General features: G+C 40.3%; 1 protein-coding gene across 1 annotated transcript in view; it reads left to right on the top strand.

The window, feature by feature from the left end:
- Window positions 1-15,318, top strand: part of PRMT3 (protein arginine methyltransferase 3) — a 56,636-nt gene extending 41,318 nt beyond the window's left edge. The window contains exons 14-16 of the mRNA XM_035117387.2: window positions 3,803-3,853; window positions 4,036-4,123; window positions 14,254-15,318. Of these exons, the coding sequence (XP_034973278.2) occupies window positions 3,803-3,853; window positions 4,036-4,123; window positions 14,254-14,363 (249 nt within the window). The 3' untranslated portion in view covers window positions 14,364-15,318. The remainder of the gene's footprint in view (window positions 1-3,802; window positions 3,854-4,035; window positions 4,124-14,253) is intronic.
- Window positions 15,319-16,440: the final 1,122 nt, after the last annotated feature.

Consider the following 16,440-nt stretch of genomic DNA (forward strand, 5'->3'; position numbering starts at 1 on the left):
TCTTCTTCTTTGGTGATCACTTGTAGCCGAGTAAGATTGTCTTCCATAAACACGGTTTTAACAATGGGTCCGTAAGTGACTGTGGAGGCCAATTCTGGATCCACACATCCTTCCACAGTGGGGACATTGGTTTCCAGGCGGAAGTTGATCACGGTGTGGATTTGCCAAGCATGCCTTCCTCTTAGCACGTTTCTCCATTGCGTCCTGAGATCGAGTTTCTTCAAAGCCCATGACACCTTTGGTAAAGGCTCTTCTCCAACTGGAGCGCTCACAGGCCAGGGTTTCCCAGTTGTCAGTGTTTCTTCTGGCTCACCCACAGAGGGTTATCCTGGGGGTGGAGTGTTGGCGTCAGAGGATGCATAGCACATACATAGCTGATCCAGTTTTGCACCCAAACTCTCAAAATACTCTCCAATGGGAGGGAAAATACCTTCCTACTTCAATCTGTATTGTTGAAATTGTGCGAACCAGGCAGCTTCTAATAGACCCAAATCTCAGGTATCACCACTATAGGTCAATTAAGTTATAACATTAGACTGCTGAGATTTAGAGCTAGGTGAGCAGGAATCTAGTTATCTGGCTGCAAAGTTCAGCAATACTAGGGTGAAGAGAATTTCTCCACCATTTATTTCCCCTCCATGATCTTTGTAGACCACAGCTTGGAAGTGATGAATGAAAGAGGAACTGCTTTCATCCAGGAATAAAAATCTTAACGCTTTGTCATATGAAAAGCAGTTCTACAAGGCTGAAGATGATTTAATTTTCAGACAGTATCACACTTTGAATAGTGTGGTACAAAGACTACTTGAATAATACCTAATATGCTCAATTATTCTCCTTTTGAGATGGAATGAGGCTTTGTACAGGGTACAATAAATGAAGTAAATTTTCTTCAGTACCGCCCTCCCCCTTTGAAGAGTAAGGATCATTCAGTAATCTTGAGGTACTGAGTTGTTTTCATTTAAAAAATATCATTTTAAAAACAGAAGTGGTATTTCTGCACCAAGAACATAGCGATTGTCTGTCTCCCTCTCCCTCTCTGCTGCATGGCTTACAAGCATTTCATCTCCATGCTTGGATAAACTCCATCAAAAGCACATTATCCTCCTACTTCTGTGGCCAGCTGCCTAATTGTATCTGCTCTAGCTGCATGCTGTTGGAACACGATACTGACGAGGAACAAAAATGATAAATTACTCCCTGCAGCTGATAGCGATGATGGTAACTTTTAATTTCCTCTCTCCTAAGTGAATTGGTCAAATTGCTTTTAACTGGTTTCACAGGGGTTTGTATAAATCAGACAAGGATTTACAATTGGGGACAGAAGTGTTTTCTTAAAGAAGCGGCGCAGGTAAATGAATAAGCAGATATTACCCTGCACTTTGCTCTGTTCTTAAAAAGAGAGAGAGAGAGCCTGAAATATAGGATAACGAATGAGTAAACTGTGGGTGTTTGACCATCTTCAACAGACACTGATTTTTTTTAGAGAGAGAGACTGCTTATTTTGTGGTTTCTCTGAATAAAATTGTGCCCCACTGTGGCAACAGAACAAATAAGTAAGGCACAGAGCTGCAATAGATTTGATTTGTGTGAGAAATCATGCACACACACACACACACACACACACAGAGAGAGAGAGAGAGAGACCTTGTACTTGCAGTTCCCAGATTGGTTACATTATGGCTACTGATGTCTGATTATTTACATGTTCCCAGTAATATATTTGGGAGAATTTCTAGCAACTAGCCTGGCTTATATTTCAGTGTCAGCTTGGTCTGTGAATTGATTTCACAGGTCTGCATACAGGCTTAATGATCACATTTGCAGCTCTGGTGCTCCTCCTTTTCCCCTCTGCATAGCTGACTTGGTTTATGAGCAAGAGAAATTTGGTGTGGGGTTTTTGTTTTTTGTTTTGGTGAATTTCTTCATCTCATTAACCTCCTTGCTCTGTTTTGCTTGCCTACTTTTCAAAACAGCCGCCTTCTATGCAACTTGCAGAGCAGTTCTGTCTGTTGATGGGATGTTGAGAACAGAAGGCAGAATAATTACTCTACTGCGGTGTATCTTTAACAAAAAGCATCCTTTTGCAGTGCTCAATAGGCCAGATCTTCAGTTATATACGGCCAATCCCATTGTGTTTGCTTTCAATTTCCTACTGGTTACTGTTCAGAGAATAGTGTTTGAGTGACTCTAGTGGAGATGCTGGAGTCTATTGTGATTATTTCTCTGGGGACCTATATATCTGTTGTCAGACGAAGTGCTGTGGTGGGGAAGGAGGTAAAAGCAAGCATAAGTCACTTGCGTGTAAAACAAAGTAATATCTGAAGTAACTGTTTCTAAGAGTCAACACCATTTTCAGTTTTATTGCAGTTTTTATCTTTATATTCTATTTTCTACGCTGACCTTTCTGCTTTAACTTAAAAAATAATAATATTTTGTATCTTGTATCAAAGCTGTTCGTATAATGTTGGATAAAAGGTCAAATAAATAAAAATAATTGCTCCGCTAAATTACGAAACTATCTAATCTCTCAAATGTATATTGTTGTTGTTCAGTCGTGTCCGACTCTTGGTGACCCCATGGACCAGAGCACGCCAGGCACTCCTGTCTTCCACTGCCTCCCGCAGCTTGGTCAAACTCATGTTGGCAGCTTCAAGAACACTGTCCAACCATCTTGTCCTCTGTTGTCCCCTTCTCCTTGTGCCCTCAATCTTTTCCAGCATCAGGGTCTTTTCCAGGGAGTCTTCTCTTCTCATGAGGTGGCCAAAGTATTGGAGCCTCAGCTTCACGGTCTGTCCTTCCAGTGAGCACTCAGGGCTGATTTCCTTAAGAATGGATAGATTTGATCTTCTTGCAGTCCATGGGACTCTCAAGAGTCTCCTACAGCACCATAATTCAAAAGCATCAATTCTTCAGCGATCAAATGTATATAGCAAGTCTCAATTAGAATGGTTCTGCAGAAGATGAACTGTGGGGAAGTACAGACAGCCAGTCTGTAATTCTAAGAGATAAAAGATATATGCAACTTTTAAGAAGGAAGACAGAAAACTAAAGTGGGAGGAATGGCGTAACATTAGTTGTTCAGGCAAGCCTCCCCCTTTAATAAAAAGACCCCCAAAGATATTTGTGTCTCCGACTGTGACTGTGTTCCACTTCCATTGTTGAAGGCAGTGTGCCTCTGAAAGCCAGTTGCTGGGATCACAAGTGGGGAGAGCTCTATTGCACTCAGGTTCTGCTTGGGGCCTTCCCATGGGCATCTAGTTGTTGGTCTAGAAGGGCCTTTGGCCTGACCTTATCCAGAAGCTCTTCTTATTTCCTTCTGATGATCTTGTGCATTTTCTGCAACACAGTTTGATGCACCGGAGGCAAGGGCTCTCTTAAAGTAACCAGACAAATGAATGCATGCTTTGGGCAGTTTTGGTTGACTTTGGTAGTCTTTTCATTTCTACTTTGATTCCAGGCAGTGTATTTGCAGTAGCTCCCCATTCTCCATACCCCAGAAACACAACAATATTGCTTCTATTACAGTAATGAAAATGGAAGGACAAACCTTAACTGACTAAAGGCCTCAGCTTTAACCCTTCATACTTGCTGGCCTTAAACAACATGTTAAGGAGCCATTGTATTTGCTGAATGACATCAAGGCGGTTGAGTTTTCAGTTTGTTTTGAATGCCCGTGCCCAAGCAAGAACTTGGTATTACTCAAGATATTATTTCCAGCATTTATACTGATGATATGAAGAAACACTTCAAGGATAATGAACGTGAAGATTGCTGACGTTTGTTTATTTCTAAATTGCAGGCAGTTGCTGGATATTTTGATATATATTTTGAGAAGAATTGCAGCAAAACAGTGAGTACATGTTCAACATTAATTTGAAGATATATTGTATATTTTGTCAACTTTTTGCCTTAAGGTGTTTTGGAATAAGCCTGTTTTGCTGTTGCAAGCATTTAATGTATGTGTGCTAGATAAATGTAGCATGATATTAAGTCTTGTATGTCATCACAGATTTTTGAACTCTGTCACTGTAGGTATTGTTCTCAACTAGTCCCTGCTTTACCAAAACACACTGGAAGCAAACAGCATTTTTTTTGGAGAACCCAATTTCTGTGGAAGAAGGTACAGTATTTTTTCCCCCTAGCTAAATATAATTTCTGCAATACTAGATTCTTCTTGACACGCTTTCAGATTTGTTTCAAAAGCTGAAAGTAAACACTTGGGAATTTCCTGCACAACATCCAATAATAATTTCCCTCCTGCCTTATACTATATGTGAAAGTTCTTGCTTTTAGTTCACCAAAATAATGTGACTAGAGGCTTACAAGGACTTTGCCTCATGCAGTATTGCATTATGAATGCTCTTTCACTAGATAGATGAATACACATACTCTGCACATAGGCAAGTAGAACAAAAGAAAGAGGACTAGGCAAAAGTATTTCTCCCCTATATACTAGCTTTCTACATGCAGGGACTTTTTACATGACAACAATCAAAACTGCAACCCCTGTCATCCAGCCAGGAGTCGTAAGAGTCCAAGAAAGACTTTGGTACCTTATTTCCCCAGTGAGCAGTGATGTTTACATACCATGTCGTAATGACTTGTTCGCACTACATGTGCAGAGCAGGTCACTGTTTGCTTAAATCAAATTTGACCAGTATATGGACTAGGCCATATTACTTAATGTGTTTCTAGGTTGAGCATACACTTCATGTACAAGTAGTGTATATTTACAGAATTTACCCGCATTCACACGCAGGGAAGTGTGTTGATCCATAACTTCCCAAGGGAGAGAAGGAAAATGCATTCATATGCAGTGGTTTCAGGGGTGGTGAAATACACAATATGCACACACAGTTGATCTCCACGTGTAGCTTCTGCAGTGGAACTGTGCTTCTTGCCACGCCCCTGATGGTACTGGTTGCACGGCTGGGAAAGCAGCGTAGGAGCAGCTGTTCATATGTAGACTTGTCTGTTTTATTAAATTTTCCCTCCTTCCCTGCAAATAGCACTGCAACCAAAATGTGGCATGACCAGTGCAGTGTTCAGGAGCAGGGCCAGCGGTAGACATCCACTGCCCACTTGCCCACATGTAGAAGCTGTGCGTGAAGAAAGAATGAATAAGGCCACTGTAGCCTTTTATGTGAAGCAGGCCTTAGTTGCTTTTGGTCTACATCTAGTCCAGGGGTAGACAACATGGTACCCTCCATATGTTGCTGGACCACAACTCCCTTGATGCCTGACCATTTGCCATGCTGGTTGGGGCAAATGGGAGTTGGAATCCAACAACACCTGGAGGGTACCTGATCTAACCTGAAGAACACAAGACTCCCTTCGAGTGGGCTGCTGAAATGTCCACTGAAGGCAGGCATACATGAAACTTTCTTTGCCCATTGCCACAACTCCAAATGTGTGTGCTTGAGGTGGATGCGGCAGTGTTAGGCTCCTAACTAGCTTTTTTCCACAGGTCATTTTAGCTGACGTTTCTTGCTTGTTCTAAATTAATAAATGTGCAGTGGCATTTGTCAGAACACGCTTAACATTAAAAAATAGGTGTCTAATCTACTATAAGAACTCTGTTAACTAAGGTCCAGTGACTTTAAGAACAATCTTAGACCCTGAGCATATGTACCTAATAAGTGCATGACCTTTCTATACCAGTGATCACAGTAAATCTGCTTATCAGTTTTTCCTTGTCATGTGTTCCAGAATCCATACATAATTTACTCTGCACCAGAACTTCTGCTTTTGTTTAACCCTTCAGGGTGGAGTTAAAAAGGGAGTGAAGGGGGAAATGGGGGTGCAAAGGGGGTTTCAAAAAAGCGGGTGTAGGAGAAAGGGATTGAAGATGAAAGCAGCCATTACCTCAAAATCTAATTTCTTCTGATTTTCACCTTAAAACATTCCCAAAAACTCACTAGAAACTTCCCTGCTAACCTCCCCTTTTCCTTCTGCAAACAAGCAACTTTGTTCATTTTTGTTCTGTGATACCACTTTCACTCTTCAACCCAAACTCCTTACCCAATTAACCCCAAACCTCTCTTTTTCACTGACCAACATCCCAGTTTTCCTGTTGGTTCCTAGGAATGCTTCTAAGAACATCTTGTGTACTGGTTTTAACGTTCCTAATCTCAGACTGGTATTAGTGTGCCGTTTATAGATTTTAATACTTTTCAGTAAATGTTCTAATTTCCTTTTGAGACAGTAAGCTAGTCTCAAATATTATAAAAAATAATAATTCTGATTTATCTCTCTCTCTCTCTCTGGTCCCTCTTGGGGTGCCAAACATGGGAATATGTCGAAATCTCAATGTCAAAAGCTCCCTCATATTGCAGGATTGCATGTAGGCAGCACACTTCATTACCAGCACCTTCATCAGTAATGTGTATATGTCTTTAAAATTTAAAAAGAGGATGGTATTCATTAATTTCAGTGGGTCTACTCTGAGTAGGACTTAGTTGAACACAATCCATAGGGAAGAAGAGTGTCAAGGCTACTTCACATATGACTTTTGCAGTAGTTGCCCATCTGTCTACTTATGACAGAATAAATCACGCTACATATACATTAAAAATGTCCATCAGTGTGTACATATTTTCTCCTACCTAGAATATTAAACTACCAAGGATGAACTGGTCTTCAGAAAAGTGTTTTCCTCTGACGAGTTTTGGCTGCACTGCTCTGCTGTGTACAACCTTTTAAATTGCTGTGGAAAACAACAAACATTTTATTTTCACTGCAAGGCATTATGAAGAACATAAAATGCAACCATGTGCTGTTTTATTGCTAATGGGTTTTGTGTGTTTTTCCCCCTCTCTTTTTTTGGTTCAAGTTAATGGTTTTCCTCCTGTTCAGAGCAAGACAGTGCAAAATCTCTTTTTTTTTAAGATTTCAAGAAAAGTTATATTAAACATTAGGTTGAGATTGCAGCCTGGTAAAGCAGAGGTGCTCTCAAGCATATCCTTTCTATTTTGGCGAGAAATAAAAAACTTTTAAGAGCAGGAAGACTTCTAATTTGTGGTAGGCTTCAAAGCTAAAGACAGTTCTTGCATAAAAACACCATTGAGCATTCATGAGGTAGCCTTGTTAAATCTATGGGGCGTATCTATGTCAGTCAAGAATGTACTTCAAAAAATGCCTTTCAAAGTGGATAGTTCCCTTTGTCTATTACATATTAAGGCTTCCCTTTCTTCTGTCATTTAGCTACGCAGCAAGGTATTACGAACAAATGGAGCATGGTGACAGCATTCTGTTGTACCTCACTGTGAATCGCCATCATATTCTGGAACATCACTCATTCATATCAGTTCCTACCACTCTAGTTAGAAAAATCTTACTTTGCACTATGCAGACCAAATATTGGCTGCTTTGATGAAGTTCAGTGGGACTTGCATCCTAGTGTGTGACTCCAGCCTTTAAAAGCACCCACTCCACTGCAAGTAGCCCTACTGTGGTATAACAGATACCCTTTCTGGACAAAACTCCCCACTCCCTTTAAGAACATGGCCTCCGTAATATGCAAGAGATGCCTTTTTAATTTAACACACACACCCCAGCAAAGATAATACGTAATATACAATACTAGAAGCTTCTCCTTTGCTTCTCAGCTCCCCTGCCATTCCTCCATTAACCCCCTTCCCACCCCATGCCACCAAGTTTCCCAACCCCATTTCTGGAGCCACTTCTCTCTTCTATTCTGCAGCCCCACTTTGCACCCTTTTTCACCTTCATCCTCATGTCCAGGCATAGGCAACCTTGGCTCTCCAGATGTTTTGGAACTACAACTCCCATGATCCCTGACCACTGGCCCTGTTAGCTAGGGATTATGGGAGTTGTAGTTCCAAAACATCTGGAGAGCCAAGGTTGCCTATGCCTGCTCATGTCCATGCCACTGTCTCCCCCACCTTTTGTGCCACCCCACCTTACCTACTAACCACCCCATTGGTAACCCCCTGTATCCTCTTCCTTCTCCTCCTACACCAGTGTGTGTCAAAATTCACCAAAAAACCGAGTATAACTCGGGAGGGGGGGGTGTCACTTTGAGAAAAAAACTAATTTCACGATATATATAGTTTAAATAACAAAAATGTATAATTGTAATATATAACTGTATTTAATAAACCAAAAACTAATTATTTAACCAAACCAAACCAAAACCCCCATATTTATCACAAAGTGCCCAGAGTTGCTGAGCTTTTTTTTGGGAGCTGCTAACCAAAGTTTTGGAGGTTTTTTTGGGGGGTGCAAAAGTTGCTTTGCTTTTTTGCGGGGGATGCCCCAAAGCTGCTGCGCTTTTTTGGGGGGGGGGAAGAGAACAGAAATAAATGACGAATAATACCTTCACTGTAACTAACACGCAGCACCAACACAGTCTGCCAAAGTGCCAAAAACCCCAGCACAGAACGGGTTAAAAACCGACCGCTGTTACACCCAATCATAGTCTGCCAAAGCGCCAGAAAAACAGCACAGAAAGGGTTAAAAAACCAATCTCTGGAGGAGCGGGAGAACAAATGGGGGGGGGGGACAACAACAGTGCAAATGGGCCAATGGGGTGAATGCCAGCAATGAGGGCTCTGCGTGTCATGTCTGACACGCGTGTCATAGGTTCGCCACCACTGTCCTACACACTGCACCTATTAAGCGCACTTTTCACCTTCTGCCCATCACCTCCTATTTTGGGGTGAGACAACCATTTTGTTTATTTTTCTTCACTAGTTCAAATTGGTTTTTGTTTGTTTGTTTGTTTGCAGTATTTGGATGTGCCTTTTTTCATTTGATTCTGCTTCACTGATAAGCTCCTTTGAAGATTTCTATAGCAGCTGCACACACATTTCCACAATTGTGTCTCAGTACTGTTGTCCCATTGGTTTTTTGCTACTGTGTGCTTCACGTTGGGGCCGTTTCCACGATCCCTTGGATTTCACAGGCCATAACATTTGAAAAGGCCACCATAAGCAATCTTTTCTGCTCAAGGCAGAGGAGTTCCTCCAAATCCCATATGGCATTTTCTATCCTTTTATTGTTGGATACAGTGAAATGTAGCCATCCCAATCTATTTTCTCCATTTGAGTACTGTTTCTGTACTTGCATGATAATCCCACAAACTTTCTGTCTTGTCTGAGAGCTGTAACTGAGTCCTAATTGTTGTAATTGGAGCTGGTCTTCTCTTTCCCCCTTTGTTTGCAATGGGAATGGTTGAATCATCTTGTGCATCCCCAGAAAGTCTGTTAATTTAGTGACTAATAAATATTATAAATAAATAAATAATATCACTTCATATGAATAGTTTGTCCCATAAGTATGTTGTAGTGTCACTGAGTAGCCCTTCGGTTTAAGCAAGAGGCTCAACGATACATGAGCAGAAATGCTAGAACATGCTCGGCCATAGAGCAGTGCCTTTTTAAAAGGGGAAAAAACCTACTTATTTTGTATGCTGCAGAAACAGCACACTTCTTGTTCTGTTCCTGTTTGCTGTACTTTTTACTATGCAAAGCCAACTTAAGTGTTCTCCAAGGGAAGAATGACAGTACTGCAGTAGAAAGATAATGCATTCAGTCTTGATCAAACCATGACATGACTTGTGCCTTCCTTGCATCTTATTGAGCATAGGTGATGCAGCTCAGTCTCTGGAAGCGTTTTCTGCAGGGCATAGAGCAGTAGAGCTGTTGAAAGCACATCAGTCATTTTATATCTATATGGCATTGATTAATTGGTCTGATCTTCCTCTCTGTTATGATTACACAGCCATTGCTTTAGTTTAGCAACGGAAATGGCTGGGCACAAAAGATTTAACGTGGCCTGTTGGGGCGAGGAAAAGGCAATGATCTTCCTCAAGACAATGAATTAAACTGATGGTCTGGGTTGCTTAATGCAATTAACATGGTTATAAATAACTGGGGGCTACCTTTAATGAAAGCTGTGGTAGGTTGTTATAGAAATGTTGCCTCTTGCAGCTTGCCTCAAGGTATGCATCACTAGAGCTGTTTAAATAGCAAGTTTAATTCATTTTTAGGCAATTAAAGCTAGACTGTGTATTCTGATAAAATCCCCCAGGGGGTAGAATTATAACTCTACAGTAGGATCTGATTGTCCACATTTTTAGGGACATTTTGGCTGGCTTTTGTGTGCTGCTGTCAGACACAGAATATTTTTGTGAGCAGATTGACGCATATTGGGCATATTAATCAATTTTATACACTAGTGTGTGTTGATTTTTTTTAAAGACCAGCCTCTTTTATGTATACTCCAAATGATTGTGAAATCTTGTCTATACTATCAAAATTATTTTGAGTTAGATTTTGCAACATGCAAATTAATTTTATATGAACTAGGACACCTTCAGTTCTCAGCTAACATTCAGTTTTCTGCTGCCTTTGGGGTGTGGGGGATAGAAGGGGTTGGAGTTTTTTTAGGGCCTCAATTCTTCTGCTGCTCTTTTCTTTTGGAATTGAAGTTGTTTTTAAAAAGGCCTCAGTTGCATAACTGCCCATACACAACAATGAATAAGATTAATCCCATCAGCTCAATGGGTTCAGATGTGCCTTGCATTCAGACACATGTATGGTCTTGCTGTTCTTGAATGCTTATGATGACTTCACAAAATGCCCCTGTCAACAATATTAACTAGCACAGAGATTTAATTCTGTATTTATGCAGTTATTGAATGTGCTTCTCAGAGCTTCTAACAAAGGAAGCAATGGCACTCCATAGAGCTAAAAAGGTCAGATTAGTTATATTCTTGAATTTATGAAGACTCGCAAGTACTGTACAAAGAGTGTCAGCAACCCAAGATAATACTATAATAAAGCAATCCTGGAACTTTAAAGGCAATTATTTAAAAAGGCATTGGGGGGGGGGCTGTAAAACATCACATGTGGTACCAAATAGGCTTTTTCCCTTCTTACTTTTTCTCATCAAACCAATCTCTAGTCCTGTTCACATAACATTAATAGAAGATCTTTACTTAGGAGCTGATATTTTAATACACGAAAGAGTCACCCGGTTCCAGAATAAGGATAGCTCTTCTAAGGAGATACTCCCACCCATTACATGTACAGTCAAACCTCAGTTTACTCCTACCTCGGCGAGTGACTGCCGCGGACCCGGAAGTGTTTACATCTGGGTCCTGCGGCGTCGGATGCGCAGAAGCGCCCTATCGACGCTTCACACACGCACAGAAGTGTGCCTTTGGTGAGTGACCGCCTCCGCGGAACGGATTGCAGTCGCAAACCGAGGTACCACTGTATGCATATTTTTGTTTTACACAAACAATTCAGATCAAACCATGATTACGTAGGCTTTCTCCAGCCACTCAAAAATGGAGACCACATATGTTTTTATGCCAAATGTACATTACCTATTTTCATAATAAATTACTGGACTATTTGTGAACAGAATTAAAAATCAAACCATGTCTGCTGCATTAGTTAATCTGGAATAAATTATGAAACTATTGATTATGCTTTGTCAACATGCTGATTTTTTTCATGTATCTGCCCCTCATGAAGACTCATGAGGCATCTGGATGGGATATTTTAAGGCCTGTTTATTTAAAATAGCCATCAGTAATAATTCCCCCTGCAGTGATTTTAGTAAAGCTTCACCTTTCCCAAAGATTCATGCATTCATCCAGTTTTGAACTTCATATAAATAGCAATGTTATAAAGGTAACAGAGCATTCATGAATGTATTCACAAAATCTCCAGGCTCAATTTGCAAAGTTATATGTTTGTGACACAAGGAGACACAAAGATTCATTTCTCTACCTGCTCTCTCAGAAGATGGAAAGAGTTAGGAGAAAGGGTTGGATTGGCTGCAGAAGGGAAAGACAGAATTTCCTATGGAGTAAAAGTTCTATTATACGTTCTTTTATTGCATTTATATTTCAAATTTAGAAACTCAATTAAAAAAATACAAGGAGGGGTATTGCTTTATATAAAGGGAATAGAAGATCTAACTGCTACAGTATTAGAAGAAAAATAAATAGGACAAATAAATTAGTCAATGCTGACAGTCTTCAGTGCCTGAGCACAGATAATACTTTTCTAATTTTTCTATACAAGGAGAGGCATGAAATATGCAGGAAGTTGCACTTCCTGGTTTGAAGAGTGAATAGGAAAGCCACTTTGGGGGAAAGCCAATATGTGCCTTAATTCAGGCTGCTTTAAGCTTAGTGCCACCATTCCATACAATATATCTATAGAATCCCATACGTATGTCATTTCAGAATTAATTTCTACAGAGTTGAATGGAGCTTACTCCCAGTTAAGTTGCAGCCCAAGGCTTCAGAATTCTCTTAATATTATCCTGTTCCTCAGATAAAATCATTCATTTCATTGCTCATCAGGACTTCTGTCATACATGTTGGAGAATTAATGTGTTTGGTTATAAAAACAAGTTTCCCTCATCCCTTGAAGGTACAGCAGCTCTCCATTTTGTACAGTCTGCTATAGTTCCTGTAATACCAAGTAAACACTTTGTCTTACATAAAATGTGCTGGTGCTGTCTTCAAAATTTATACTAAACTTCTCTTTCTTTTTTTATACTAGCAGCTTTATGTTCATTCCCTAAATTAATAAAACAATTGAAAACCTCTAAGGATACATAAAAGGTGGTAATGATGATTTTGCCCACTGCTGAAGCACATTTCTCTCTGGGGTGGAATATAAGCAACTGCTTAATAGCAAACTGCTTAATAGCTATGGTTTTCCCAGTAGTGATGTATGGAAGTGAGAGCTGGACCATAAAGAAGGCTGATCGTCGAAGAATTGATGCTTTTGAATTATGGTGCTGGAGGAGACTCTTGAGAGTCCCATGGACTGCTAGAAGATCAAACCTATCCATTCTTAAGGAAATCAGCCCTGAGTGCTCCCTGGAAGGACAGATCGTGAAGCTGAGGCTCCAATACTTTGGCCACCTCATGAGAAGAGAAGAATCCTTGGAAAAGACCCTGATGTTGGGAAAGATTGAGGGCACTAGGAGAAGGGGACGACAGAGGACAAGATGGTTGGACAGTGTTCTCGAAGCTACGAACATGAGTTTGACCAAACTGCGGGAGGCAGTGCAAGACAGGAGTGCCTGGCGTGCTATGGTCCATGGGGTCACGAAGAGTCGGACACGACTAAACGACTAAACAACAACAACAACAATAGCAAATTAAACACACTTCGAAGGATTGGGACAAACAAATTCAGCTGAAACATCCAGGGATAATATTTAAATAAGCAGGATCTTTTTGGTACATTGCCAAAATATCTGCACTAAACACCTACCAAAAGATCTGGCAAATCTTAAACAAAAACAGTCAACAATTTACTTTGTAATATAAAATAAATACATTTGGTTCTTTCTTAAATACAGACAGTTCTTCAAAATACCCTTTAGCCAAATCCTTTAAGTCCTTCCAAATACTCATGCAATTACAAAGCATAGAACAGACAACTGCAAACAGATGGATTTGCCTATCTAATGCTGTAATGTTTTGGTATTGGTTTTTTTTTAAAAGCATGGTTGTTAAAACCTTCAGTTTATTAAACTACCTGTGCCTCCATCTCCCATTAGATAACCTGACAGAGACTTCACAGAAGGTTATCAAGCGTGGTTGCTTTTTGTCTCCTTGACAAAGGTTTTAGGGTGGTTGCAAGGTGCCAATTTGGATATCATCCCTTTATGTTTTTAAGGTCAAAGGCAGCACAAAAGTATGTAGCCACTTAGCTTCCTTCCTACCTGCCATCTCTGCCCATCCCTTAGCCCCATCTCTGTTTTAAAATCATTAGAAAGCTGTCAAACAAAATATGTCATAGTTTCCAACAACTGAAGGGATATCAAAGCAATGGTGTTGCTTTGAGCATCTCTGAGCAGGAGAGAACCAACTTTATGGTTTTATGTGAGTGTGTGCAGAATTCTTATTAGGGAAATCTTTTGGGAGTGGTAGGTTTCAGTTTGGTAATCAAAAGGCAGAAGGACTTTTCCAGAGTCACTGGGGGCAGTATTCAGTGCTCCAGCGTTTTAAGGGCGACTCTTTTCTTCCTACTGTTACATTAATAGGATGGTGAAGGTTTCAAAAATATGCCACCCAAATATTCAAAAACATGCGACCCAAATGTGATCTCAATTGTCATGACTTTTTACCATATTACAAGTGCCTTCAATGAAGCAGGTGTCACTGTGCATGCAAATTTAGTAACACTATATGTAACCATTTCCTTGGTAAACTAATAAAGTTGCTTCATTTGTGCATTTTTTTTGTAGGTGAAGAACTGAAAGGAAAGATAACAGTCCACAAAAACAGAAAAGATCCACGTTCCCTCATCATAACACTTTCACTGAAAAATGTGAAGCAGACATACAGTCTTCAGTGAGGACTACTCCACAGCTGGCTTTGAAATGTATAAAATGAATAAAAACAATGGTTATTTGGATCAACAACTTTGAAATACGTTTTTCTGGAAATGATGGTGCTAGAAAGTGTGTTCCCATAGACTGGTGGTTCTTCTCTGCAGGCCATTTCATACAATCCAAAGCTTCTTAGTAGAAGAAACCACAAGGGAATTAAGTTTATTGCAAGTCTGGTATCGTGGACGTGAGCAGCACAACTTTAAAAAATACTTTTGACATGTTAATGAAATCATACTAAGTTGTACTCAGAGTAGATTCAATGAAATAAATGAATTGAAGATATGCATGACTGTCAGTTTATTTCAGTGGGTCTACTCTGAACATGGCATTGTTGAATACTTGGATACTTAAGGTAAGAATTTAGAAACATAGCCAAGGTTCTTGACAAGGAATCTTCTGGGATTTACTTATTGCATTATTTTTTCCAGTTTTGGCCTCCTTTAGATGGTCAAAACATTATTTTTCCTCAACTATTTTTATATTACAACTGAAAAAATAAAGGTTTTTTGTATTGACACTATAAATTTATTATGTGTCTTGACTATGAGATTTTTGTATTGAGCCACCTGTTGAGACTTTGAGGTATCAGTCTTGTCAATTCTTTGATTTGCTAACTTGTGACACTTGATATTATATGCCCTTCTACTTACAGAATAAAATCCCATCACCCGTTAAGATTGTCATACTTTAAATCTGTAAACTGTAACAAGACAAATGTGCAATACATCATGACATACTATTGCCTATCTGCCGACCCTCCCAACCGATTCAGAATACCGCAATTGCCATTCGTAATCAGTGCTGCTGCTTGCAGTACATTGATTTGAGTTAAAGACCAATCTGGTTTTAACATACACCTGGATTCTTTGGCTATCTGAAATAAAGAATAGCAAAAATGGGCACATAGGTTTTTGTTTTTTTTTAAAGTCATGTACAATCTGCTGCAATACCTGTAACACTTTAGAAAAATTCTCTTTCCCCCTTCACTACTAGATGTTTGAGGCTATGCACGTGTCTTTACAACAAATGGTGCAGAGGGCAAGATGGCAATGTTTAGTGTGAATTTATCTAATGCATTTCCTGCCCTCCAGTATGCAGTCCGAAGGGATTGCTGCCCCTAGCCTTTGGGTAATTAGCCCTGTCACCTCAAGGACACTCAGCTCTCCATTTAGTCACTTTCTCCTTCATTCTCTTTGTATTGCAGAGAATTCAAGTGAGGTATGGTGTGTTTTGAGAGGAGCTTTAGAGCAGGCTGGAGGTTCTGCCTATTCCAAAGATCTGCATGAGACCCTCCCCTCCACCTTGACATGTACACAGAACCGGGAAGCGGGGGAATGCTAGTCGTAGCCAAAGGGGTACACATCCTCATTTAAAGTGTTCTTGTCTGTGATGGAGGGAACTGCAAAGGTCATCTTATCTAGCAGAAAATCCACTACTGCAGCACACCACAGCTGCCAAGTTATCCCTTTTTTAAGGGATTTTCCCTTATGCTGAATAGGCTTCCTCGCGAGAAAAGGGAAAACTTGGCAGCTATGCAGCACACCCAACAGGAGATTTTAAGCAGAGGCTGCTGCATGCCCACTTAGAAATGAGAGACCACCACTGCCATCTTCAGAGAGAGTCTTCTCCACTGTCAACACAGCCAGTGCAGTTGGGAACATTCTTACAAATGTTTAATCTAAATCATTTTCTCTTTTGATGTGAATCTGTTGGTTTAGATCAGGCATCCCCAACCTGCGGCCCTCCAGATGTTTTGGCCTACAACTCCCATGAGCCCTAGCTAACTGTGGTTAGGGATGATGGGAATTGTACTCCAAAACATCTGGAGGGCCGAAGGTTGGGGATGCCTGGTTTAGATCCCACCCTCTGGAGCAACAGAAAACCAGTTTGGCCCATTTATGTGATATCCCTTCAAATATTGGAAGAGAACTGTCATATTGCCTTTTAAATAATCTTTTCTCCAGGCTAAAGAGCTCCAGCTCTTCACATCCTTGTTCTCTATCCCCAAACTATCTGTGTTGTCATCCTCTGGATATATTC

This window comes from Zootoca vivipara, chromosome 1 (assembly GCF_963506605.1).
Source record: "Zootoca vivipara chromosome 1, rZooViv1.1, whole genome shotgun sequence".
NCBI classification, from domain to species: Eukaryota; Metazoa; Chordata; class Lepidosauria; order Squamata; family Lacertidae; genus Zootoca; species Zootoca vivipara.